The sequence below is a fragment of the Scaptodrosophila lebanonensis genome, unplaced genomic scaffold (assembly GCF_003285725.1).
Source record: "Scaptodrosophila lebanonensis strain 11010-0011.00,11010-0021.00 unplaced genomic scaffold, SlebRS2 tig00001412-arrow-pilon, whole genome shotgun sequence".
Classification (NCBI taxonomy): domain Eukaryota; kingdom Metazoa; phylum Arthropoda; class Insecta; order Diptera; family Drosophilidae; genus Scaptodrosophila; species Scaptodrosophila lebanonensis.
The window spans coordinates 12,863,821-12,888,623 of record NW_022060739.1 but is presented as its reverse complement, the minus strand read 5'-3'; the positions used below and the strand labels follow the sequence as shown (position 1 = coordinate 12,888,623).

Here is a 24,803-nt window from a genome sequence, read left to right as displayed (position 1 = left end):
TCGTGGAATTTGAATTTATCAGCAACTTTTTTCGGTTTTAATGTGCTACAGCACATTACTTCTTGATTTGCAACTTTTAAACTAATTAAAGGATTCGATTTCAACAGAAACGCAGCATTCGTGCAGAAACGTGCACTTCGAGGCTTTATGGCAGGCAGGAGTAAAGCTGGTCGTCCGATAGGACAAGTATGCACCACCGGGGTTTTTGGGACCACCAGTCGCCGCGCCAACCCTAACGAGGTGCCCAAAAAGGAAGAAGCACCATCAGTTCGCAGAACTAAAGAGGGAAAGAACGACGCGCCAGCCAAATGCGGCCCAACCAAAAGCGCGCCAAATACAAGTGTTGGTAAACAGGCAACTGCGGTAAATGACGTAAAAGTTGACAAGGACGGACTTTCATGTAAGTCGAAAAATTCCAAGATTTCTACCACTTCTGATGAAATAAATGCGGGAAGCAAAAGTGTGGTCGACAAGGAAATTGTGGTTGCCATGCAGTATGACGGGGACCACAAGGGTCCTTTTATTGTTTATGTGGACAAGGCTAGCGAAATGGGAGTACGCAAAGCGATTAACCAATTCGAGTTAATCGAGCTGCTCTCTTCGCTAAAAATCAGTGGCATAGAAGAAGTAAGCAGGATAGGGCATGGCAGGTGTAAGGTCACTTGTGTGTCGGCGCAAAGTGCCAATGACCTGGCCTCATTGGAAGCTCTCGCTGTTCACGGCTTCGAGGCCAACATTTTTAAGCATTTCACTAGAAAGGCTGGGATTATTTTTAACATTCCCACGTATATGTCAACCGACCACATGATGGAACTCCTGTCGGCGGACATTCCCATAATGCAGGTGGAGAGAATTTTCAAAAAATCAAGGGACACAGGGGACTTGGTCCCTACCTCCAGAGTAAAGATCTGGTTTAAGGGACACCAGGTGCCAAAAGAAATAAAATTTCTATATACAAAGGTGGCGGTACAACCGTTTATACACTTCAAACAATGCTTCCGTTGCTTACGTTTTGGCCATATGGCCAAGCACTGCAAGGGGAGTGCACGGTGCTATAAGTGCGGAAAAGAACATGAGAGAGAGGACATTTGCACTGATATTGCTTGTGCCAATTGCAAAGAAGGCCATATGGCAACATCACCCCATTGTGCAGCCAGACAAAAGGAATTCGCTATTCAAAAGTGTATGGCCTTGGAGAATATGTCCCGAGCAGAAATTAAGAAGACTCATCCGTCTCTCTTTAAGAGGACGGTGCCTGATCTAAGAGATCAGTCAGAATTCCCTTTTTTAAGAAGGCTAAATAATAGCTCAGGAAAGCGCGAGTACAGCAGCCACGAAGTGGCGAAGGAGGTGCATCCCATTGCACCATATGCCAGGGTAGCTAGGCTTCCAGGCAGAGCTCTCGGGGAAACATCCAAGCCCAAGCCGTCCAGATACGGCAATACAACTAGTCATAACTTGGCAGATACCGCTCACAGAGCGGAGGTTCTTGAAGTTGGTACCACCAAAGTGTCTTTAGCCCAAGAAAAACTTAATATAGTGGAAAAGAAAATATCTAACTTCATAACGGACCCAAATAGCGGAGCGGGCCCATCTCTACAGTTCTGGGAGGAAATCAGGGATCTCATAAATGCTGCTAATGCGGAGCTAGATGCAAATCAAATTTGCATCGCCTCGGCCTTGACAAGCACAGCAACAATATGAGAATCCTCCAATTCAACATCCAAAGCCTGACTTTCAACAACAACAAACAAATTCTTCACATGTTCCTCCTAAACAACAACATAGACATCGCCATTCTGTCGGAAATATGGGTGAAAGACAATTCAGAGTGTGGAATTCCTGACTTTAACTTTTATGGAAAGCCAAGGGAAGACGGATACGGTGGAGTAGGGATGTACATAAGAAGGCGAATCAAATTCAAAATCCTAAAGATTAAAAACGACATGGAATGTATGGGCATTCAGACCCTAAATCTAAAGAGAAATTTGTGCCTTTACGGTATCTATGCGGCCCCCTCATTATCAGTGTCTATCCTGAAAAAGGGGGCAAAAGAAATTTTCGAGTATGCGGCATCATTGAGCATTGCTTCACTAATATGTGGGGATTTTAATGCCAAATCCACAACATGGGGCAGCTCCAGTAGCGACGGCAAAGGACATGGCTTGGAACGGGCGGCAGCTAACTCGGGCTTTGTATGTATGAACGACAGCTCCCCTACGTTTTCTCGTTGCCCAGGTCAAAGCTCGGTGCTGGATCTGACTTTCTGCAATACGAGTAGTATTCAATATAGATGGCAGGCTCAAAGCAGCAAACTAACAAACAGCAACCATTTTCCAGTCTTAATAGACTTGGTCCAATTCTGCGCGAACACAAGTCACAAAAAGGTACTTCATAATAGGATTGCGAGAGTTTTCGCTAATAGTGACTTTTCAAACCTGGATTCACTCAATGGCAATGTTCGCCTTATCACAAAAACCAATACAATTACGGTCTCAAGCAAAAACAAATATGTACCCAAGAGATGGTGGAACGAGGAAGTTGACAAGCTGTTTCGCCTTAGAAATGCCTGCAGGAAAAAGTTCTATTTCACCAAAAAGCTGGAAGATGCGGAGCTACTCATGGTAGCAGAAGCAAAGCTGCAAAACCAAATAAAAAACTGTCGCAGAGCTAATTTTAGGCAGTATATTGACGAAATGACGACAGCTCCCACACTGTGGAATGGAACAAGGCATTTAAAACTTTATAAAAGAATGAAAAGGACAGCTAACACCTGGTCAAAAGCAGAGGACGAGGAGTTCCTTATGATAGTAAAGAACACGCCAACCACAACATTCAGTTGTCCACGTATGGCGACATCATTGGTCCAGGAAGGGGTCCCCATTTTGTTTAACTTTGAGGATTTTATGTCAGTGTTGAATGCGAGAAATCCAGATTCGGCATGTGGGCTCGATGGCATCTCGTATAGGATGCTGCAGACATTACCGAACCCTAAGAAGAATCAACTTTTTAATATGATAAACGACATTTGGCGGGCTGGAGTCTTCCCAGAATCCTGGAGACAGATCAGGCTGGTGCCGGTACCAAAAAAGGGCTCAAACTCTGACCTCGTTTGTAACCACAGACCAATCTGCCTGCTTAGTGTTCTGTTAAAAACAGTAGAGGGTCTAATCAAAATGAAATTCGACGAACATATTGCCAGTCGCGACCTGCTACCGGAAAGATCATATGCTTTCAGGAAAGGAAGATCGACAGCTCTATGCATAAACGATCTAATTAACAAGATCCAATACCTTAAGACTGAGGGTTTCCAAGTTGTGGCAGCATGTCTAGATCTAAAAAAGGCTTTTGACTGTGTGGATATTGAAACCTTAGACCACCAGCTTCGTGCCGTGGAGTTTGATCCACACCAGGTAGGGTGGATAACTGATTTCCTCCGACGCAGATATCTGGTAAAGGGGTCGAGCAAAGCTGAAATAAATAGAGGAGTTTGCCAAGGTAGCTGCTTAAGTCCCACTCTTTTCAACATTTACACAGCCAAGTTACACACCATAAACAATTCGAACTGTCTGCTTTTTCAATATGCAGATGATTTCTTTCTGATCTGTTTTCACAAGAAGTTTGATTTAGCCGTGTTAACGCTAAGTGAAAGAATAGAAAAATTTGAAAGAGAATGCAGCAGGCTCAACTTATCTTTTAATCCAGCCAAATCCAAAGTCATTCACTTCAGCTCACGCAGAAGACAACTAAATTTGGTAAGCCAAGGTTTCCACATTAAGGAAGTTGCACAAATCAGCTATTTAGGCAGGAACATAACAGCAAATAACTCGGCATGCACCCATATTAGTCAGGCTATCTCAGAGGCCAATAAATCATGTGCGTTCATCAGGCTCTTTAGCGGCTGTCAATACGGTGTCAGTCCTAGGCAAGGAATCTTGTTGCACAAGGCTTTCGTCAGGAGCAGGCTGGAATACGCGTGCTCCTCTTTTAGCAACCTATCCAAGACAGCCCTAGCTAAGGTCAAAAGCCATACCAATATGCACCTGAGAAAAGCGTTAGGACTAATAAAATGTACCCCCATTCAAATCATCTACCACATGGCAGCAGAGATGCCACCGGATTTCAGGATTTTATTCCTCACAGCCAAAGAATTGGCAAAAGCATTTGCTTTCAATTTACCAGTCTGCGATTTGCTGTCATCCACCAGCACGATAAACACTAGTTATGCGAGGGTTTACAGGAGGTTTGCTAACATACTAGACCACATTGAAGAGATTCCTCTAATACCTCTCAAATGCGCAAAAATGAAAGGAGACACGGATTTTTTGAAGGGCTCAGCAAGAAACAAGCAGTCCATGGATAATTCAACCATGCGCCTGATTTTTAATGAGAAAGCCTCCAGTCTGAGAAGCAGAGGCTTTAAGCTATATTTTACCGACGGATCGGTCACCTCCAGCCACTCAAGCTCTGCTTTTTTGCAGGAAGAATCAGGGTTTGTAGATAGTTTCTATACAAACAAAATCCTCTCGTCTCTCTCCTCAGAGCTTATTGCAATTGAAAAGGCAGTTGATCATGCAATCTGGTTGAGAATTTCCCATGTGGCAATTTTAACGGACAGCCGAGGCAGCGTGCAAACACTAATAAATCATTCGCTTAACAATTCCATAGCAAACAACATTAAAAGAAAAATTAATAACTGTTCCAGTGTTTTAGCTGTAGAGTTACATTTCATACCGGGACATGTGGGTATTCCCCAAAATTCCGCGGTGGACACGGCAGCCAAAAGAGCAACAACAGACGGCACCTTCATGGTGCTAAAATGGAGCTTAAAGGATGCAGTGCGTACCATGTACAGTCTAATCCATGACGAATGGGAACTAGAGTACGCCAGATTCGTGGCAGAGAAAAACTGAGCGTACTGCGCACTTTTTCCGACCACGCTTGGAAAACCGTGGTTCCAAAATAAGAGCTGCAATTTTAACGCAAACAATACAAAACTAATTAATAGACTGCTTAGTGGATACACATTCGATAAAGTCACTCTTTCAAAAATGCATGTTATCGACGATAACAAATGTAACAGCTGCGGCGTTCCCGATAGCGCATCACACATCATATTTGAATGTCCAAAACATAATACAAATCGACAACGCGTCCCATCGCTAACCAAATATAACAATCTGCACTCTTTCTTTAAGCATGAGTCGGTTCAAGAATATAACGCAATAGTAAACTTCATAAATGACACAAAAGTCAAACTGTAATTTCAAGCAACATCCTACATTTATCTAGTGTGGCAATTTCCACTTCACCAATAAGTGGGCGGCCAAATAATTCCACAATACCCAAGGGCATCGTGGTAACTTAAACCCAAAAAAAAAAAAAAAAAAAAAAAAAAAAAGAAAACACGGTGAACAGGGAATAATAAACGTATTAAAAAAAAATTGTTCGTTGTTTACGACGTTTTGTTCATACTTTAAAGGCTGTCGTTGTGACAGTAGACGACATCGACGCGAATGTTTTTCGAAATCAAATTGCTGAAAGTGACACAAATCAAACGGCAGTGCATTTATTATATACATATGTAAAGCACGGGCATGTTGCTACTTAATGAAACCCACTTTTGGACCACACGCGAAGATGTGCGCGTAAAAAACACTGACTTGGGTGCATTTCGCTACATGCGCCAACACCCGCAAGCGCAGGATGTAATAGCGCTGGCAAAACGGGACTACACGGAGCGTCGAAATGGAAGAACTGTGCTGAAGAACAGTCGCAAAACGGCGGGCAGATTAAAAGACAATCTAAAGAAGCTAGAGGAACTGTTAAGGACTCACAAGCTTGTCCACTCGGAATGGCAGGATGCGGCGCAAGTGCTCCTCCTCTTTGCTAACGGGGTCATTGCGCATATATGCGTCGATGTTTACACGGGCGACATACTGCGCATGGTATTTGAGAAGTATCTCGTTGGGAAATTGGCCACCGAGGTCATTACCGATGGTGAGTGCGTTTCTTGTTTGCTGCACAATTATATGTTTATATGTACATATACAAATGTAAGTGTGTGCGCTTGCGCTGGAGAAATTTGCATTTGCACTCGCACTTTCCCACACACATACACAGAGACAGTCAGACGTGCGCATTCACATGTAGGCAGTTGCATGCAGTTATTGTAGTTTTTAATTAATCTACAGCTTGTTTGTTGCAAATAATTGTATGTGTGCCTTTTTTTCTGCATAATGTCCATGTTTGCCTTTTGCCGTACACCCGGCACTTTGTCTTCTTTAGCATTTTTTACACGTTCCCACATCGTCTTGGCCTACAATACAAATCAGTTGACTGTGGTGCATCTTCAGAAGCCGAATGTCCGACCGCAGGGGCCCGAAAAAATTGCGAACATGGATCCCCGTATATTTCATGTCATCATTCCAGGCGCCGCCGAGCGCAAGCTGGCACGCCATCTAACGGTAAATAGTAGCTTTGACTTGTTCGTCGTGTGGACACAGTCGTCCCAGAACGAGGTGTACCCCTGGCGGCCCACTATACGCGATCAGGATCGCGCCAACATACACGTATTCAAAATTCAGGGGTAAGAATTAGGTTCGTCTTCGATGTTCGCATCAATCGGCTAATCCAAATTTATTTCGGCAGCATGCAACTGGAATCGATTGCCTACTGCTGGTCTGAAAACGATCCGCTCTGTGTTGACTTTCTGCGCTCGTTGGAGAGTCAAATAATAACGTTAGAGCAGAAAATAACTCGCAAAGGAGAAATCTCCGCAGAAATCTGTTCGTACGAAGTGAATACAGGAAAGATGGCCCGCATCTCAACTACATCAATACCCATGGGCAGTCAAATTTGCTGCTTCGCGTTCAGTCCGGACCAGGAAAAGCTCTTCTTAGGCACAATTGCCAGCAACATCTGTCTGCATGACCTTGTACTGCAAACAACAAAATACGTGGCTCAAGTCGAGATCGTAAGTTCAGTTATGAGCAATAAGCTCAGTACTCTACCTTTCTAATTGTCTGTATACCCTTTGCAGGTACCCACACAATGTACTTGGCACTGTGATTCGGCGCTAATTATGATTGCAAACGAAAGTTCGCAGTTTCAATGCTTCGATCTGGCTCTCGCACCCGTTTGCAACCAGATGTTAAGTGAAGATGTGACACCGTTTAGTCTGCTGGACCTCTCGCATTTCTTTCCCACACAGCCAACTCTGCTGAGCATTACGTTCAGTCGCAAGCCCGAGCTCATTAATTTTGCGCACAAATACGCACAAACAGACTGCTTTCTGCTGCTGCTTTACGAGCATGGCCCCATTGGCTGCATGCGCCTTTTTTCAGGTGCTGGTATGCGTGGCGATATCCACAACTCGGGCATGACTGTGGACGTAATTGCCGACAAATATTTGCGACTGCATCAGCTGGAACGTGCCGTGAACGTCCTGGCCGCGCTGAACTGGGATACCTATGGAGCAATGTGCCTAATAACGCTGCACAAAATCGCTAACTATGTGTTCTTCTACGCCGATCATCGCCGCTTACGCATCGAGCTAATGGCCAAGGCCATTAGAACATTCACAGACTCTCTATCCGAGGAGACAAAGGACGAGTTTAGCGATCAAATGTTCGATCTGAAGCGGCGTTTTTGCTTCTTTCTGCTCCGGTAAGAAACATTTGTTCGGCTCGAATACTATATATTACTCAAGAGCAATGTATTATTTAGAAAAAATCTTTTCGCTGAGGCCTTTGAGATAGCCCAAGAGATCGAGGACTATGATCTGTTTATGGATATCTTCAACCTTTCAAAATGCATTTCCAGTCTAAGTGAGTTCGCGCAGGCCGCGTTCAGCCAGGCCGCTGCCATAATCCACGAGGAGGACCGCGCTAATGGCAATCTGAGTTTGGCTTGCGAGTTTCGCTCAGAATCGGCCTGTTCGCGATCCACTTGTTCCGAGCTCCGCAATCCCAGTCAGTCCTTGCAGCCAAACGCGCTGAAAAATTATGTGCCACCATTGCCCTCCTTCAAGTCAAAAGTGTTCAATGCGGAGATGATTAAAATCAACATACCGAAGCCAGAGTTGCGTGTAGACATGCTGCAGGAGCGTACACGCCAACCACAACTACCCGAAGTGCGGGCCATCATTCCGCCATCTTCAATGACGACATCTTTGGCAACGCTATCACAAAAAATTGTCGGCAATGTAATGGCAAGTCCATTAAATATAAACGACAATGGTAAGTGCTTTTCATGGCTTGATAGTATCAACATTGATTATACTTGATTGTTTTTATTGCAGGCAACTTTTTGTCCCAGGATGTGCCGGATCAAGCCGTGGGACTGCCTAGCATTAACAACGTCACTTTATCGAGCAGATTTTCGTTAACTACATTGCCGAGAGCTCCAGATGCGCCAATTTCCAGCGAACAGTGCCCGCTACCCATGCCGACTAGCAACAGCAAGAGCTTCTCTGCACTGCCACCGCCCACAAGTCACAGCTATCAGCCGAAATTCTACCAACACCCACTGGTGTCTGGCAATATACCCGCAGTCCTACCCACAGTGATCAATGAAGAGTACCAGAAGCGTTTGTTACTCAAGAAGCCAACTGCCTCCATCCTGTCCAACAGCTTGACTGGGGCCCCAACATGCACTTCAATTCAACCCGCTAATGCGCCGACTATAGCAAATGGCAATGGTAACAGCAAGGATGCGTCCATAGTTAAGTGTGGAAATGGCGAGAAAAACAAAGTCAAATTCTCAGACACAATACAGGTCGCTGTGGTGCCAGTAAGTTGTTCTAAAAGCTGGTTCTTCAATTTAGGGGCTTAGCAGTCGTATTTTTCAAATATTGCAGGAGATTCCACGCAAGGAGAAGCCTATGCCACCCAAACGCAATGGTTATTCACGCCCTGCTGTCCGTCATCTTACCAATCCGAAAAAGGAGTTGGCCGACAGTCTGCCACTATGTCATCCAAATGATGAATACCTTAAGGATTTCAATCCCATATCCACAAGTGAGTAATATCTTTAGATATCAGAAGCCCACATTTTAACCCAATTATGTTTACAGATATGACTCGACCGCCCGCGAGACGAAGAGATGAAGACCAGAGCAACAGTAAAGGCACGACAACGACACCGTCTGCCTCCTCAGCTCCATCCATTAAGGTGGTCCATTTTGGTGTGGTTTAGCAGCCGCAGCTAATTTATAGTGCAATTTCTCGCTAAGTTAAATCTAGATGCCCGTCTTCCCTAAGTTTAAAGATAACCGCTAATTAATTCCGTCCAAGCAGTAAAAAGCTTTAAATAGTGAACGGCGAAGTAAGCCATTGCTTGCATTATTGTTTTTTTCTTTGTTTATACAAATATTTGAACAAAGCCTAGTGGTAATTAAATGTTTTCCTAAATGGCAAAATCTGGTCCAACTATTTCTTTTTTACAACGCCACCCTGCATGCGCTCTAACTCCGCCTTCAAGTCCAACAAATCTCTGTCAGGCACATAACGCCGCTCCTCGCAGTCGTCCGTGTGCTGTTGCACGGTAAGCTTAACGCCTTCGGGCAGCGCTGCCTCTGCGATGCGTAGAAATTGGGGATAAACGGGCGCTTCAACGTTGTTTAGCTGCAGACTGCGCTCGTACGTTGTCAGCTTATACTCTGCTTCCACGACAGCAGAGTTTGGACGGAGCCGCTGTACTTGGGTTTGTTGTGGCGGAAGGGCGTAGCAATCCAAAACGTCAATGTCCAAATATTCAGCTACACTGTGCAAAAAGCTCTGGTAGCTTTCAAGTATGGGGTAATCATAACCCTTAATCTGCACATTTAAACTCTCAAATTGGGGGTATTTGGGTTTAAGCGACTGATTTATATAGAAGTGAGCATCAATTCTTATTAAACAATTCCAATCAGATCTAACTTACATCAAGATAATCCGGTTCGTAAATGCTGCTACTGCTCAATCTTATTGAGCTCAATGGTCTTTGAGCTTTCAGAATAATCTGCACCGTTGGTATAACCTGTTAAAAAATATGTTTGATAAGAAAACCCTCAGCAAAATGTAATATCATTTACTTTGCGAATCATTTTTGGTAACAGTACTTAAAGCTATTTATGTCACAACACCTAAAAATTTGTTCTGCCGAAAGTGTTGAAAAATGCTTAAGTCTTGTACATTTACAGTATTTTTCTCCGATGGTATAGATAACAGTTGCACTTTTGCTGATGGAATTGGTACAAAGCTTTGTATCTTTTTCTTACATTAATTTACATTCAAGGTGTTTTTTTTAAGGAAATATACGTTATATCCAGTAAAAATATTGGATGCAACTGTTTTCTATTGGAATATTTTATGGTGATGGTATTTAATCTCATGTTTTTCAAATATCGATGTATCGACATTACGGAAAACATCGTTACACTAAAAAATCGATGTTGCATGCATCGCCAGCACTGCATAAGTACTCGTATCTAAGAGATTTACAGATTTTGCCTTCGTTTGTTTTAAAGTCCAGGTTTACTGAAAAGCCAAATTGTATAAATAATAACTAAGACGAATAAACGGGCTTTGCGAAACGCGAATCCATTGAATTGTACATTACTCGGACCAGACTGAAAGTAAAGCTCCCAAAACTTCAACACAATGGTGAGTAATTCAAAAGATATGCAAACTAACAAAAAAGGAATTTTTCATGCGGGTGGTATCAGTTTTATTTTGTGGTAAACTGAATAAATGCATTGTTATCAGAGTGTAAGATAAAATTCTGGCAGCTCGAAGGCGGTAGTCACTGACCTCAAAAAATTGCTCATACATACATATGTACATATATAGATATTCACATACATATGTATGTATGTTGTACCGGACTTACATACACATATCTACAAGCAGTGCAGGAATGAGTATTATAGCAGCGTCTTATTCATTTATTATTACCTAAACAAAATGTTATGTGCGCATTCATTTTTTAGTCGGAAATGCAAATGGATTGCGCACTGGATCTAATGCGCCGGCTGCCGCCCCAACAAATCGAGAAGAATTTAATCGACTTAATAGATCTGGCACCAGACTTGTGTGAGGATTTGCTGTCTTCAGTGGATCAACCGTTGAAAATTGCAAAAGATAAAGAGCATGGGAAGGACTATTTGCTATGCGACTACAACCGGGACGGTGACTCGTATCGATCGCCCTGGTCGAATACTTACTATCCACCACTAGAAGATGGACAAATGCCGTCGGAACGTTTAAGGAAGCTGGAAATTGAAGCAAACTACGCTTTCGACCAGTACCGGGAGATGTACTACGAAGGCGGCGTGTCCTCGGTGTATCTGTGGGACTTGGATCACGGCTTTGCCGCTGTAATACTTATTAAAAAAGCCGGCGATGGCAGTAAAATGATTCGTGGCTGTTGGGACTCCATACATGTCGTGGAGGTGCAAGAGAAAACCACTGGACGCACGGCGCACTACAAACTGACGTCAACCGCCATGCTGTGGTTGCAAACAAACAAGCAGGGCTCCGGCACTATGAACTTGGGAGGATCTCTCACCCGCCAGACTGAACAGGATGCCAATGTCAGCGAATCGTCGCCCCACATTGCCAACATTGGCAAAATGGTAGAGGAAATGGAAAACAAAATCCGCAACACTCTCAACGAAATCTACTTCGGCAAAACGAAGGATATTGTGAACGGCTTGCGAAGCACGCAGTCGCTGGCCGATCAGCGTCAGCAGGCGGCTATGAAACAGGATTTGGCAGCCGCAATCCTAAGGCGCAATGTCAAGCCGGAATAAAACACAGCATGCAATTCAATTAAATGACAGAAACATTTACATTTACATGCAATTATTGATGTGGAGCAGGCCGAATGGCATACAAAATAGAATCAGAGCCCTTAGCATTATTTCATCCTTATATGTATTCTTAAATCAAAATGCATTGCAGTTTTTTTCCAAAACTTTGTTAACTGAAATTGTTAAATTCCCATAAACAACCAACACTTTAAATTGTGCATTTAGTTCTTCTAAACGAATTCAATTTATTCGAAGCACATTCATAAAAATATAGTGCTTTCGTTACTAGAATTTTAAAAAAGGCGAGCCCTAACAAATTGGACTACTCTTAAATATTCAGCACACCATGGTGCAAATTATGTCGGGGTTTGTTAAAAGAGCAAAGTAAGTTTTATTGTATTTTTAAACGTACAAGTAAAATAAAGTGCGGTATTTTTCTTTTAATTGAAACGTTCTAATTTCATACGCGAAACAGTTCTTATTGATGGAAACTAATAAACAGATCGTCACTAGATTGTGAAAATACCTTGAAATGGTAAAGGGAGTAATTAGCTAGCTTTCCAATCTTCACAATTTTCTAAATCGGTATAACCTTTTCAGTGTAGATCAAATAATTTTTCACATCAAATTTACATTTAATACATTGATGGTTCATCGCATTTGTATAAGAAAGATCATAGGTTTGCGCTTCTACTTTTTAAATAGTCTGTCTACCTTGTGTTGCCTTAAAAATACATACAATAAGTAAAATAGAAAATACATACATTCGTCGATATATAGTTGAATTTAATTTTGTTTTGCTTGCGTGTTGATGTCATTAATGGGACGTGTGCAAGTTATCTTTTTAACACACAGTCATGACTTCGTTTTTAAATACAAAATAAATAATGTAAGAATACATTTGGATTTGAATTCAATATTAATATATGATTGCATATATAACTAAACCCTAAATTAGTGATTACCAATAAATTAAATTTATTTAAACGAAAGTACGATTACATACAATATATTACATGGCTTAATAGCGCAAATAGACAAGCAAGCAGGCGTCGCAGGTTGTTGTAAGTCCTGAAAGAAATTAATCAAGCGTCGTCCAGCAATTGGTGCGTATTGTGGTCGTTTCGATGAAGGATGTGAGAGAACGCAAATAAATAAAACTCATATCCGTGCCAATGCAAGTTTTGAACTTCTCCGCTTGCTCGCTTAACAACAGATATGAAAGTCTTTAGTCTAGACCTAGTCCTTGTGCAAGAGCAGCGGTCTATTGCATTTTGGAGACTTCAAATTTGGTGTTTATGATCTCCTCATCAGAGTCTAACACCGGCAACGCAGGATCAGCCATTGATGAAGGAATGTTTTCCTCGACCCAGCGCAGATCGTCCTCCTCAGTGGTGGTGGCACGTGCATTCGCCGGCGGTTTGCTGGTTCCATTCTGATGTGAACTGCGCATCTTAACACCGTAAGTATCAGCCACAAACTGATCTTCTTCTTCTGTAATAAAAGCAGTTTGTAAATCTAGTTGAAAGGTTGCTGCTATTACCTTCTTCGTCCTCATCCTCAGGATTGTCTAGAAGCGGTGTAAACGCGTATCGCTGATTGTTGTTCGTAGGTCGCCACAATATCATAATGACAAGCAGTAGCACCGAGAAGAGTATGTGCCAGAACCCAGTGTCCACCCAGATATCACGCCAGCCCTGCGAAATGTGCAAATTATGGATAAGTCTAGTTAATTAGCGAGTTAAGCAGACAGTCCTTCACTTACTGGTGTACAGTTCTCAGTTCTACGCAAACGCAACGCAAACAGCATGAAGATGACAGAAGCAATGACAGCGAATATCAGTGTGTTTGTGAAATGTCGATATAGTGCTAGCTTGACCATGTTTCTAAGAGATAGCAGAGATAGATAAAGTGGGTAGAATATATCAAACGGCACATTTATACCTTCTGAGCCGCAGTGTCCTGGTCGTTTGCACCAAGGAGGTGAATATCCACCAGCAAATGCCAGTGTCGAGCACGGCAAGTGGTATACTGGCTACAAGCAGCTCGCTGCGTTCACTCTTCACATTAGTAATGCGCAAATAGCTCTCGATACAGGCGAGTATAAAATAAAGCAGACCTACACCCACTACTCGATGCAGCATGGGCCCAAGACGCGGTCTATTAAATAGAAGTTAAAGTAATGGGAAAGAGAAGAGTTCATCCTGTTTGTCTTACTTCACAATACCAAAGCCCAGGCTCATGATAATAACAAGCATGCGGGCCAGCGTGCGCTTAGCGCACGAGACAAACTCCGCTACCAGCTCAGCATGCTGTACCGTCACGCCCGTGCTGCTCAGGGTTTGATATTCGGCGTAGAAAAAGGCTTTCTCCAGCATACCCAACAAGATGACGCCACCTATCCAGAATTGTATGCGTAGCAGGTCCCGCCACTGCGCAAAAGAGACCAACAGCCAGATTATGCCAAAAATAACATACACAATGCACATTATCAAGTAGAACTATAAAAAAAGAGCAATTAACATTATTCCTCTATGTGTAGGAATGATGAAAAATTATGCTTACAGGCAGAAACGGCCAATCAATCGCCGATATATAGCCATGTGGTCCCAAGAACTCGATTCCCACAGTAGCTTTGAATGACTGGCCTGCTGGAATAGTCTGTATAATCAGTTCCAATTCGTATATGCCATCCTCCGTTATTTTAATGAACGGCTTTGTTGTGGCCTTAAAAAATCAGTAAATTTTTAAACAATACGGGTCATTAGTTATCATTCATTTTAAAACAACCATGTACATTCGCCAACAACACTAAAACGATAAAAGTACTTAATACTGACAGGTACATTAGTTTGTTTATGAAATTGCTGCCAGCTGAGTCATCATACACACACACATTTGTACAAACACATAAGAAACATGCGCGATAGCCCTATCTTAAAAGCATTTGAGCAAATTACCGAATATGGATGTTTGTTCTGCTTAATGGGGTGTAGATCGCCTGGGGGCGGTTTGATTGTGTCCTCCATTTTCTGACGCAGTGGAATCAGACTGACACATTTTGCTGTTGTGGTTACTGTGGAGATCACTTTACTAGCGTTTGCACTTGGAGTTTCGCTCATTAGACGCAGCTGAAATCACAATAAACCAAAAACATTGTTGACAAACAAGCAAATTACTTATTACCTATGCATGTGCGTATGCACGTTCTTGTCCCACTTACCATGTTGTCGTCATACAAACATGGGTGCTCCGTCAGCGTAAATTGTATTGACAATTCTGGCTCTGCATCGCTTGCACATTGTACTAAAAACATACTCAAATTGTATTTAAGAATTCTAAGCCAGTTGTGGCAATTCGAACTTACTTTTCACATAAATTTCTGTGTCGGCCAGCAGCGGACGCTGCTCCCTAACTTTTGAGAGTTCCTGCCAAAGTGAGAATTGTGCCTTTTAGATTAAAAATCATATGGCCAAATGGTTTACAACTTACCGCGTCTACAGCTATATCTATAAGACCGGGGTCGGATTTTCCGCTGACGGCGACCACCTCCAGACAGATAGCTGCCAACGCCAATAAAACACAAGTCAACGTGGGCATATTTTTTTCTGCGCGTTGCAAAATAGCGGATTAAAATGTATTGCAATTTATTTATTACATGCATATGTCAGTGCAAACCCCAAAATAAAAACCCACCATGGATCCAAAGCGACTGAATGATAAGTTATTGAATTGATAAGTGTTCGCATTGGTGGATATCGACGGTCAACGGCGTAGTCTGTTTTTATTACATCCAGTAGCAGGCATTTTTCAAACGGCCCAGGAAATATACTTTTCAGAAAAGCAATTACGTCTGAATACAAACACTAAAAGCTGAAGTAAATTTAACCATGTGATTTTATTGTTTAATTTGTGTGATTTTTTGTTGATTTTAGTACTACTGCTACTGTTATTACCGATATAAATAAAATGAGCAATTCATCGAAGAATAAAGCAGTGTTAAAAAATATTACAAAATATTAACAGCAGCTGGTTCGGTGAATAATCATTTAGCCTATCGACTTAAATACCAAAATAAATTATTCATCGTGAAAACTTATCGCATAAGTTATGTGTAGTATTTGTATTTGGTGTTCACGGTCAAAGCTTTGTTTTAATCTGATGTTGCTTGTTAAAAATCTCTGGAGTGTTTAAAATCGTGGTATATTTGAAGTTGATATAGTCGGAGATGTGTAGTTTTTAAATTGGGAGTGAAATATTTCTTATCGGTTTTGTGAAAGTATCACCCTTAGTTTAAAGTGACATCGATGCTGTTTTACATCTCTAGTGCAACGCAATAAAAACACATAATTAACAATTGTATTATACATATACGTACGTAAAACTGAATCAGTTAATTATGTTCAAATATAAATGATAGGATTTGCTAAAAGCGCTACTAAGTTATTTGAAATTTTGCTCTGTCGTCGCTGTAACCGTGCATGAAGATCGATCTCTAAAACCAAAAAAAAAAAAATGTGAGAGTAAAAAAAGCAGTGACGTCTGCATTGTGATTGTGTAGGTATTGTGTTGCATTAGTTGGCCCCTATCTTGTTTAAGGCTTTGATTATTGTATGTGCCTGAAATTTTTACCCCTTTCCTTAATTTCTGGATTTCGTTGACCTCACTGATGCGCCTTAACTGCTTTTTGTTGCTCCCCAAACACGGTAAACGTCGCGATCATTCGCCTGTTGCTCTTCCATTCTCGCGCATGAACAAATAATAAGAAGGAGATGCATTGCGCAGGTCCGTTAAACGGCTGAAATAAGAGCTTATTAAAATGACGTCAGATATTCACTCTTGTGACGTTTTTGAGATTAAATCAAGTAGTTGCAGGCTAAATGCTTACCCTATTATCAGCATATTAAACATACGTTTTTTTTTAATATGAATATATTTATATAAACAAATTTTATCATGTACAAAATAGTTGTCGCTGTTTAGAAATCTGCATTTTTAATAAACAAATTCACTATGTTTTGAAAAATAAACTTGAAGAATAATTGAAATCCGATAGGCTACGATAGCGGTGGGCACGACATTTTTAATCCGGAGTACTATAACGTCCACAACAAAAACCCCCGTTAGGATCATGTAAATCCTGCACAAAATCTATCAACGACACATGTACAACTTGTATTTTGTTTTTGCCTCAATCTGCTTTTGTGTTTGGGTTGCAAGTATTTTGTTTTTGTAAGCTCTCTCGTGATGTCGTTCGTCTAAAACAGCCAATTGATCTAAGTGGTAACAGCAAAAAGTTTCACCCTTAATCATGCCATCTCTTAACATCGAACAAAAAATTTCGTCGTACCTTAAGTTTTTTGTTGGGCTGGAAGGGACCGGAGAAAATAGACTTAATTTTTGGGAGCTAAATTAATATCAGAATATCTATAATTAAAACGGGTTGTTAAATTCTGTTTTTATATATTTGTGATCTGTATAATAATACAACTCAATCCAAACTTATTTCATCTGCCTGGTGTCGGCGTGGAACTATAGGCTGTTATTAATTTGCGGTCTCTGCTTCGTTGCTTCAATTAATGCGCTGGTTTTGTTACTATGGGCCTGCTTCTCTTTTAGTTAATTACGACACATTTTTGCACAACTAGCATCAACGCTGGCGTATAAAGTCATTAGCCCCTTGAAAGCTGAAAATTGTGTTTTTTGCTTTGCTACTCGAGTTCGTCGGTTTTGTCTTTAGCGATGGCCTCTTAGTTGTTGTGGTTGATGTATTGCACTTCAATTTGAACATTTAAAAAAATTTTTAATCTTTTTTCCGTTGATTATTATTTTAAGGTAAGGCTTTTATTTGGAAAGGAAATACTTTCTCAAAATTCTCTGTTTCTTTATCTTAAACCCTGTGAAACGAAGTAAATTGTCCCAAGTTAGATCTCTTAAAGTTTCAATAATTTGTATACTATTCAAAAGAATTTATACTGCTGGTGAAATAGTAATTTAATTTTAAACCATTTGATTCGAAATGTCGACTATTTCACACTATTCTCCTGTTTTAATAAATTGCTAGATTCTAACATACTTATAATAGTTATACTATCCAAATACTAAGCCAATGCATGATTGTTTCCCATTGTTAATAAAATACCATTTTATGCTCTTCGATACAAGAATTTTCCAAGCGCTGGATATATCTATTTAATTAACACAATGCTGTGATGGCGGAGATGACATCGGGAGACCTTTCCTTGACCAGCACAAGCAGTCAAGAAGGTGAGATATTTAGTGAAACTGAGATATGCCACAGAGGATTGACACCTTGCTAACTGGCTTATTTCAGAAGAGAGTTCGGAGTATGTGGGCTACGACAGCACACTCCGCGCGCCATCCAATTCCAGCACAGCGGCCACAAATATGGCCAACAATAATGGGGCCGGCAATGTGGTGAATAGCAACGTAAGCAGCGGAAATGCTGCAAAATATATGTTGGATCTCAACACACTCCGACACCAGCACTCAGATATGGAGCGTCGTTATTATTACGTGTCTGATCGTAATAAGTTTACGGATATTGCGGCCGAAAACGCACGCTTAAAACAAGACAATAAACTGTTGGAACACAAGGTTCTGCTGTTAGAGAATCAAAATGGGAATGCCCCGCCAGCCAGCAGCAATGCCTTCTACTTTAACAAGCCACCATGTGACGGAAGTTGCAGCGACAAGCTGGCCGAGCTCAAAAAAGAGCGAAATATGTGGGTGGTCGAGCGCGAGAAATATAAGAAGTCATACATTGAGTTGGAAAAGGAGCGCAACTTCTATCGCGATCGGGGCGATGAGATTCAGACGTTGAAAGTTATGCTCTCCAAGGAAAACAAAAATGTTGTATCCTTAACCGAAGAACTGAATCAGTTGCTATCAGAGAAGGACAATGTATTGCAAGAGCATCAGAAGATGTCCGATGATTTGGCATTGGCTAACAAGGAAATCGAACGGCTTAAAAAGGACGAACTAATTTGCAAAAGCGAAATCAAATCATTGCAGCTGGCCAATGCGGATCTGAAAAAGCGCGATTTGCTTAAGTCGCGTGAAAGCTCTTGGTCAAAGGAGTTTTCGGACAGTAAGGATGAAGGTAAGGAGTTGGAGAAACTCCGCAAGAATCTGGAAAAAGCTCTGTCCGAGGTGGACCGTGCCGTGCAGGATGCCGAGGAGGCGAAGCGCGTGCGGGACTGGGCGATATCGCAGAGGGAGAAAATCGTGCAGGAGCGTGATTCTGTGAAAACGCTTTGCGATAATCTGCGCAAGGAGCGTGACAAAGCTATATCCGATCTACTGCTCGCGATACGGGACAGCGAGAAAATTAAGAAGCAAAAGGACGAAGCTCAAAAGAAGATCGATCTGCTAAAGGAGCAGATCGAGAACCAGAACCTAGACAGTGCCTCGCGCCGCAGCTTCCGCATGAGTAGCTATGAGGCCGTCGACATGTTTGAAATAGAGCTCTCCAACTATCATGACGCCGATCTGGGCATAATTCTGGACGACACTAACAAACGGCAGCTTGTCTGTGGCGTCACCAACAGTTCTCCAGCCTTTGGTAAGCTCAAGATAAACGATGTCATTTGTAAAGTCAACAATCTTGACTGTCAGGCGTTGAGCAAACGAATGGTGCTCGACGAAATACGGGCTAGTGCGCCGCGTAGTTTGCTGCTTGTGTCCCGCACCCGTTACAGCAAGCGCCATGCCTACTCAGTACATCTGAACATGCGCGACAATGCGAACCACGGCCTGCAGCTTGACATGGGCGTTTTCATAGCCAAGATCGAGAAGAACTCGCTGGCCTCCTATGAGCCGGAGCTCGATGTAGGTGACCGCGTTCTGAGCATCAACAACAAGTCTATGGACTCGGTGCAGTCCATCGATGAGGTGATGCAGTTGTTGAACGATACTCGGAATGAGACCGTCTCAATTTTTGCACTCAAGTACGTGCAAAATCAGTTGGGTGGCTATGGCGAGGGCCAGAATCGTATGACCACCTCATACGCCCAAACAGATTCCATAGATTCAATGCAGCACGTGAGTAACAGTGGTAGTGCCAAACATCCGTCGAAGTTCGCCGACTTTCTGCGTAAGCTGAAGTTTAGCAAGCCGGGCACCACTGACGACAGTTTCGAACAGGAGCATGACGATGCCATCGCCGCCCTGGATTCAGTGCTGAGCGAAAACAGCTCAGAGAAAAGCAAGGAGAATCTCTTTAAGAACAAGAAGCGCACCAAAAAAGAGAAGGAGGATGCCGGCAAGAGTATGGGTACTTGGCCGCGTACCAACATATCGCATGAGAGTGCCACCGGCACCATTGTACAGCGCAGTGAGAAGAAGCGCGCCTTAATGTCGCTCTTCAGCGCGGGTCCTATTAATGTAGACAGGGACGACGACATTGGAGACAAGGAGGAGCCGCCTCCGTTACCTCCGCAGCTCTCCAAGCCGCTGGCACACATACGCCATAATGGCAATGGCAGCGCCATTAAGTCGCATCCAAATCGTAACTCCAATCCGGTCAGCTCAGCAGCTTCAACACTATTTCAGCCCAACCCCAACAACAGCAGTAACGCCACCAATAGCAGCGCCGCGGGCGGTGGCGCCAGCTATCCTCGCCATTCGTTATATGCCACAGCGGATATGCTGCCCGATCCTCACAAACCCTTGCAGCGTCCGGCACCCCTCATGGGCGCCAATGCACGCATTAAGCTGCCTTCCAATGAACGTTATGGCGCCGCCCGTCCGCACAACTCACATCGCTTCTCGTTGAACATCACACCAGCCGGCGATTTTTATCAGCCCAAAACCAGCGGCCAGCAGGCGCAGCAGCAGGTGATGAACAATACGACTCCTGGATCCGTGGCTAGCGAATTCTCAGCACGGAAGCAGCAAATGTTTGACATGTTCCAGCAGCAGCAGCCGGCGCCACCGCCAAAAGCGAATGCCGTCTTCATGCCGTTGAGTGCGGTCCACGCCAATTCAAGAGGTTCCGCCGGCAACCAGCCGGGTAGCGCCCACTCCGATGTTATTTCGCTAAAGTCGCAAAACTCCATCGAATCTATACTCTCCGCCAAGAGTCCACCCATTAGCGAGTACTCGGTGCTCTCGATGTACCCGAAGCGTATCGTGCCCATGCCGCAGGCGGTGAAGCACGTGCCCAAGTATCCCAGCGATAGTGAGAGCATTGGCTCCGGGGTTGGCAGCAATTATACGCAGCATGCTCTATCGCACATGCCAGGTAATCGGCATACACTTTTTCCCAGCTTCGGACCATCCAACCATCCAAGCCATGGGATACGTTATATGCGGCGTTCTAGCCCATTGACTCTACCCTCACCTCCACCCCTGGCTCCCGCAACACCGCATGATACGCAGAGTGGCAGCAACGCCATTGGCATACCAACCGATCTGGAATTTGTGTCACCGTCGGCTATTAATAGCCACAGCCAGGGTCATGGTCATGGGCTTGGCCATCAGCATCCGTCCAATCAGCATACACATCCGAGTTATCTGAGCGACTACGCCCATCCGCATTATCCGTACGGTCTGACCAGCATGGGCGGCATGGGAGTGGGCAGCACGAACGTCACGGGCGTCATCTACGAGGGCGGCACCTTTCCGCGCAAAAAGGATAACCAGCGTCTTCGCATACCCTCCAATCCGAGCGTCGCCAGCAAGAACACCAACATGGTGAAGAATAGCTCCGGTTCCATTGACCATCAGTATGCGTCATCGGGTATGGTGCCCGCGGACCGGCCGACAGCCGCCGCAATGATGTCATCGGTACCCTCGCCCCTAATCCATGCCAGCTTCGGAGCCAATGGCGGTGGCAGCGGACGGGGCTCCCCTATGCCGCAGGTGCACGTCGAGGTGCTCAGCCATGGCGGCAGTAAACGGAACGCAAATGTGCCGGCGGATTTTTTGTGCCCTGGAGACCTTAGAAGAGTCACGATCGACAAGAGCGACAAGTCGCTCGGCATCACCATTCAGTGCAATAACAACGGAGGTGGTATTTTTGTATCTACTGTAGCCGACAAGAGTACTGCCATGCGTGCGGGTCTTCAGGTGGGCGACCAACTCTTAGAAGTTTGCGGCATCAATATGCGTGCGGCTACAAACGACATTGCTGCCAATGTGCTACGCCAGTGCGGTAACTCCATCACGATGCTCGTGCAGTACAATCCGGAAAGTGAGTGATGCATTATAAATTCGAGTTATCCGCTATAATACGATAAACTCTGTTGTTTTCAGAATTTCACTCGGCGGAATACGAGGGCACAAACAATCTGGAACCAGAATCTTCAGTGAATCATTCTGGTTCACCGACACCACGCAATTCTCCCCGTCCGCCTGCCCGTAATGCACTCCTGGCCCTGCCTCCCAATGCGGAAAGTACGGAAAGAGCGTCGAGTAATCTGCTCCCGCAGAGCAATTCGCTGCTCTCACATCAGTCCATTAAGGATCAAAGCTTCACCGACAGTCTCGAAAATCAGTCGGACATAAGTAGCAACCAGGACATACACTCTTCCACGACCACAGCCTCGGACATAAAGCCGACGTCGACCAGCGAAAGTAAGTGAGCAAGTCATTTGATTCCGATGTCGATCCATTAACCGTAGCTCATTGTAGCGCTTCGCTATGTAACGCTTCACATGGATAAGTCAAAAAACCTGGGTATCAAGCTCTTTGGTGGCAACCAAGTTGGTATTTTTGTGCATGATGTGGCGGCCGGTTCGCCCTCCGACCACGCGGGCATACGCAAAGGAGACCAGATCCTGGATTACAACGGCGTCGATTTGCGTGGCGTCACAGCTGAGCAGGCAGCCAACGAAATTTCCAAGCTCACTGATACCGTAACAATGCTAGTGCAGAACAAATTGCAGAGTGAGTCCAACTCTTTCACAAAAGTACTGACGTCTCATAATTATCCGAAATTTACTACAGCACTAAAACAGATATGGGATAAACCCGGCGATTCGTTTTATATACGCGTGGGCTTCGACCGCACCGGAGAGCTGACCGAAGACGATTTGCGTTTTGTCAAGGACGAGGTGCTTTATGTGGACAACACAGTGTTCAATGGCACCTTTGGCTTGTGGCGCGCCTGGAAGCTAGACGCAATGGGCCATCGAAAGGAGTGCGGCATCATACCAAGCCAAATGAAGTGAGCTATCGTTGTGACAGGGGACTTAGCATTTTAATGGCATTTTACACTTTCGTAGGGTTGAGGAGGAGCTGCGTTCCGGAGAAGTGGTCGACTGTGATACTGGAACGGCAAGGCGTGGCAGCACCTCGGCGCGTCGCTCCTTTTTCCGCCGCAAGAAGAACCAACGCAGCTCATCCCGTGATTCCACAGAGATCGCTAGCTTCAGCAACACACAGCTAAGCTTTTTTCCCGACTCGGGCATCTTGAACGATGATGGGGGTGTGCTGAGTTACCAGCGCGTCGAATTATTGGACTGTAAGTTGCTCGATCAGATTAGCCATAATACCATGAACTCTAATATAGAATTGCAATTGTTGCAGCACCTATACGCCGCCCAGTGCTCATTATCGGCCCGCTTTCGGAATGCGTAATGGATCGCTTGAAAATCGACTTCTCCAATCTTTTTAAACTGTGCGAGGTAACGGCCATGGATTGTTCGCAGGAGGCCATGGAGGAGGGGCTCAAAGAGAACATTTTCGTTGACTATCGACGGCGAGGCAACAAATTCGAGTGCACTACCGTGGAGGCTATCAGCAATGCCTGCAAGAATGTAAGCATAAGCCAAAATCTTTTCAACTGCCTTTTTTATATATATTTTTTTATTAACAGGATCGGCGCCACTGTTTACTGGATGTGTCCATTTCAGCCGTGGAACGACTGCAGCGTTTGCAAATCTATCCAATTGTGCTGCTCTTGCGCTTTAAGTCGGCAAAGCAAATACGGGACATACGTGATTTCGGAATTGACAAAATATCCCCCAAGGCCGCCAAGGAGATGTATGAAAGAGCGCTGAAGCTAGAGTTCGACTACAAGCAGTATATTTCGGGTGAGTAGGATTGAACGATATTACAGTCAAAAGCTATAAACTTAGCTGTTTCGAACAAACTTCAGCTGTCATACCCGGCGTTAGTATCAAGCATATGTGCACGCAGATCAAGGATGCTGTCGATAAGGAGCAGGACAAGTTGCTTTGGGTACCAACATCGAATGCATAGATGATGGACTAATCCCTGAGCAATAAAATATAGTAGATAAACTCCTTTGCGTTTGGTACTTGGAGGCCAATCTTTCAATGTTATTTATCAGTTTCGTCTTAAAGTATTTATTGCTAGCTGGCCCGGACGGTGTGTCTAGATTTTGTTTTCTATTCGCTTCTATTAATTTCATTAACCAAATTAGACTAAGCTGTGTGTGTTTTGAAGCGCGGAAACAGATTAGACCCAAAATTGTAAAATGCTTAGCTTATGCACCTTATTTGGTTTAAAAGTATTGAAACATTTTTTTGATAACTTTTTATATACAACACCTTTTAAGCTTCACATTAAAAACCACGAGCTTTACTCACCATGTGCCTTCAATTACCTATATATGTACATATTTACAAATATGTAGCGAAACATACTTACGTGTGTATGTAGGAGAGGGAGTTACATCGTTTGAGATTTAATTGAGTGTTAATTGCCTTTATTCGTCAAAAATTGGAATTAAGAGTTATTTAATCAATGCTATCACTAGCCTTAAATTGTATTTTTGTGAAAACTGCAAATTGTCGTGTCTTCTAAAGAATAAACTGCTGCAGTAAGTTCACGCAGAAAGTATATTTATAAAAATATATATATATTTCTAAAATTGCATAACATTTAACATATTTTAATATCAAGGTATTAAATACAATAAATCTGCTTTATACAGATGAGAGAATATCATAAATACATACATACATACATACGTCATTTATATACATTCAAACATATGTAATACATAGAACATATAAAA

At 43.3% G+C, this 24,803-nt stretch overlaps 5 protein-coding genes across 5 annotated transcripts; 3 read left to right on the top strand and 2 right to left on the bottom strand.

Moving 5' to 3' along the window:
* The first annotated feature begins 5,577 nt into the window (after positions 1–5,577).
* LOC115631904 (WD repeat-containing and planar cell polarity effector protein fritz) lies at positions 5,578–9,421 on the top strand. The gene is made up of 8 exons (XM_030528752.1): positions 5,578–6,000; positions 6,289–6,589; positions 6,652–6,976; positions 7,043–7,668; positions 7,729–8,240; positions 8,303–8,793; positions 8,861–9,020; positions 9,077–9,421. Exons 1-8 carry the CDS (start codon positions 5,598–5,600, stop codon positions 9,196–9,198), a joined length of 2,940 nt encoding a protein of 979 aa, XP_030384612.1. The 5' UTR covers positions 5,578–5,597; the 3' UTR covers positions 9,199–9,421.
* LOC115631907 (39S ribosomal protein L48, mitochondrial) lies at positions 9,314–10,167 on the bottom strand. The gene is made up of 3 exons (XM_030528757.1): positions 10,076–10,167; positions 9,925–10,020; positions 9,314–9,863 (listed from the first exon to the last, which is right to left on the bottom strand). Exons 1-3 carry the CDS (start codon positions 10,085–10,087, stop codon positions 9,432–9,434), a joined length of 540 nt encoding a protein of 179 aa, XP_030384617.1. The 5' UTR covers positions 10,088–10,167; the 3' UTR covers positions 9,314–9,431.
* A 317-nt stretch (positions 10,168–10,484) lies between these two features.
* On the top strand, positions 10,485–12,238 carry LOC115631624 (F-actin-capping protein subunit beta). The gene is made up of 2 exons (XM_030528430.1): positions 10,485–10,646; positions 10,973–12,238. Exons 1-2 carry the CDS (start codon positions 10,644–10,646, stop codon positions 11,792–11,794), a joined length of 825 nt encoding a protein of 274 aa, XP_030384290.1. The 5' UTR covers positions 10,485–10,643; the 3' UTR covers positions 11,795–12,238.
* Positions 12,239–12,748: 510 nt separating this feature from the next.
* On the bottom strand, positions 12,749–15,714 carry LOC115631623 (transmembrane protein 87A). The gene is made up of 11 exons (XM_030528429.1): positions 15,491–15,714; positions 15,287–15,402; positions 15,162–15,222; positions 15,018–15,100; positions 14,755–14,925; positions 14,360–14,521; positions 14,012–14,295; positions 13,739–13,954; positions 13,560–13,680; positions 13,338–13,491; positions 12,749–13,288 (listed from the first exon to the last, which is right to left on the bottom strand). The coding sequence occupies exons 2-11, from the start codon at positions 15,392–15,394 to the stop codon at positions 13,059–13,061; spliced, it is 1,590 nt and encodes a 529-aa protein (XP_030384289.1). The 5' UTR covers positions 15,395–15,402; positions 15,491–15,714; the 3' UTR covers positions 12,749–13,058.
* Positions 15,715–16,214: 500 nt separating this feature from the next.
* Positions 16,215–24,627, top strand: LOC115631090 (disks large homolog 5). Its single transcript, XM_030527738.1, has 10 exons — positions 16,215–16,351; positions 17,960–18,061; positions 18,129–22,010; positions 22,073–22,393; positions 22,451–22,705; positions 22,766–22,985; positions 23,044–23,282; positions 23,348–23,577; positions 23,637–23,853; positions 23,919–24,627. Exons 2-10 carry the CDS (start codon positions 18,007–18,009, stop codon positions 24,020–24,022), a joined length of 5,523 nt encoding a protein of 1,840 aa, XP_030383598.1. The 5' UTR covers positions 16,215–16,351; positions 17,960–18,006; the 3' UTR covers positions 24,023–24,627.
* The last annotated feature ends 176 nt before the right edge of the window (positions 24,628–24,803 follow it).

Bases quoted from the DNA above. Each gene is read 5' to 3' on its own strand.
- LOC115631904 (XM_030528752.1), top strand. From the start codon at position 5,598: ATGTTGCTACTTAATGAAACCCACTTTTGGACCACACGCGAAGATGTG. The intron at 6,977-7,042 runs GTAAGTTCAGTT...TACCCTTTGCAG, and splicing joins ACGTGGCTCAAGTCGAGATC to GTACCCACACAATGTACTTG. The intron at 8,794-8,860 runs GTAAGTTGTTCT...CAAATATTGCAG, and splicing joins TACAGGTCGCTGTGGTGCCA to GAGATTCCACGCAAGGAGAA.
- LOC115631907 (XM_030528757.1), bottom strand. The intron at 9,864-9,924 runs GTAAGTTAGATC...TATATAAATCAG, and splicing joins ACGAACCGGATTATCTTGAT to TCGCTTAAACCCAAATACCC.
- LOC115631623 (XM_030528429.1), bottom strand. From the start codon at position 15,394: ATGCCCACGTTGACTTGTGTTTTATTGGCGTTGGCAGCTATCTGTCTG. The intron at 15,101-15,161 runs GTAAGTTCGAAT...GTATGTTTTTAG, and splicing joins CACAGAAATTTATGTGAAAA to TACAATGTGCAAGCGATGCA. The intron at 14,926-15,017 runs GTAAGTGGGACA...TTGTGATTTCAG, and splicing joins GTTTGTATGACGACAACATG to CTGCGTCTAATGAGCGAAAC.
- LOC115631090 (XM_030527738.1), top strand. From the start codon at position 18,007: ATGGCGGAGATGACATCGGGAGACCTTTCCTTGACCAGCACAAGCAGT. The intron at 22,706-22,765 runs GTGAGTCCAACT...AATTTACTACAG, and splicing joins AGTGCAGAACAAATTGCAGA to CACTAAAACAGATATGGGAT. The intron at 23,283-23,347 runs GTAAGTTGCTCG...CAATTGTTGCAG, and splicing joins GCGCGTCGAATTATTGGACT to CACCTATACGCCGCCCAGTG.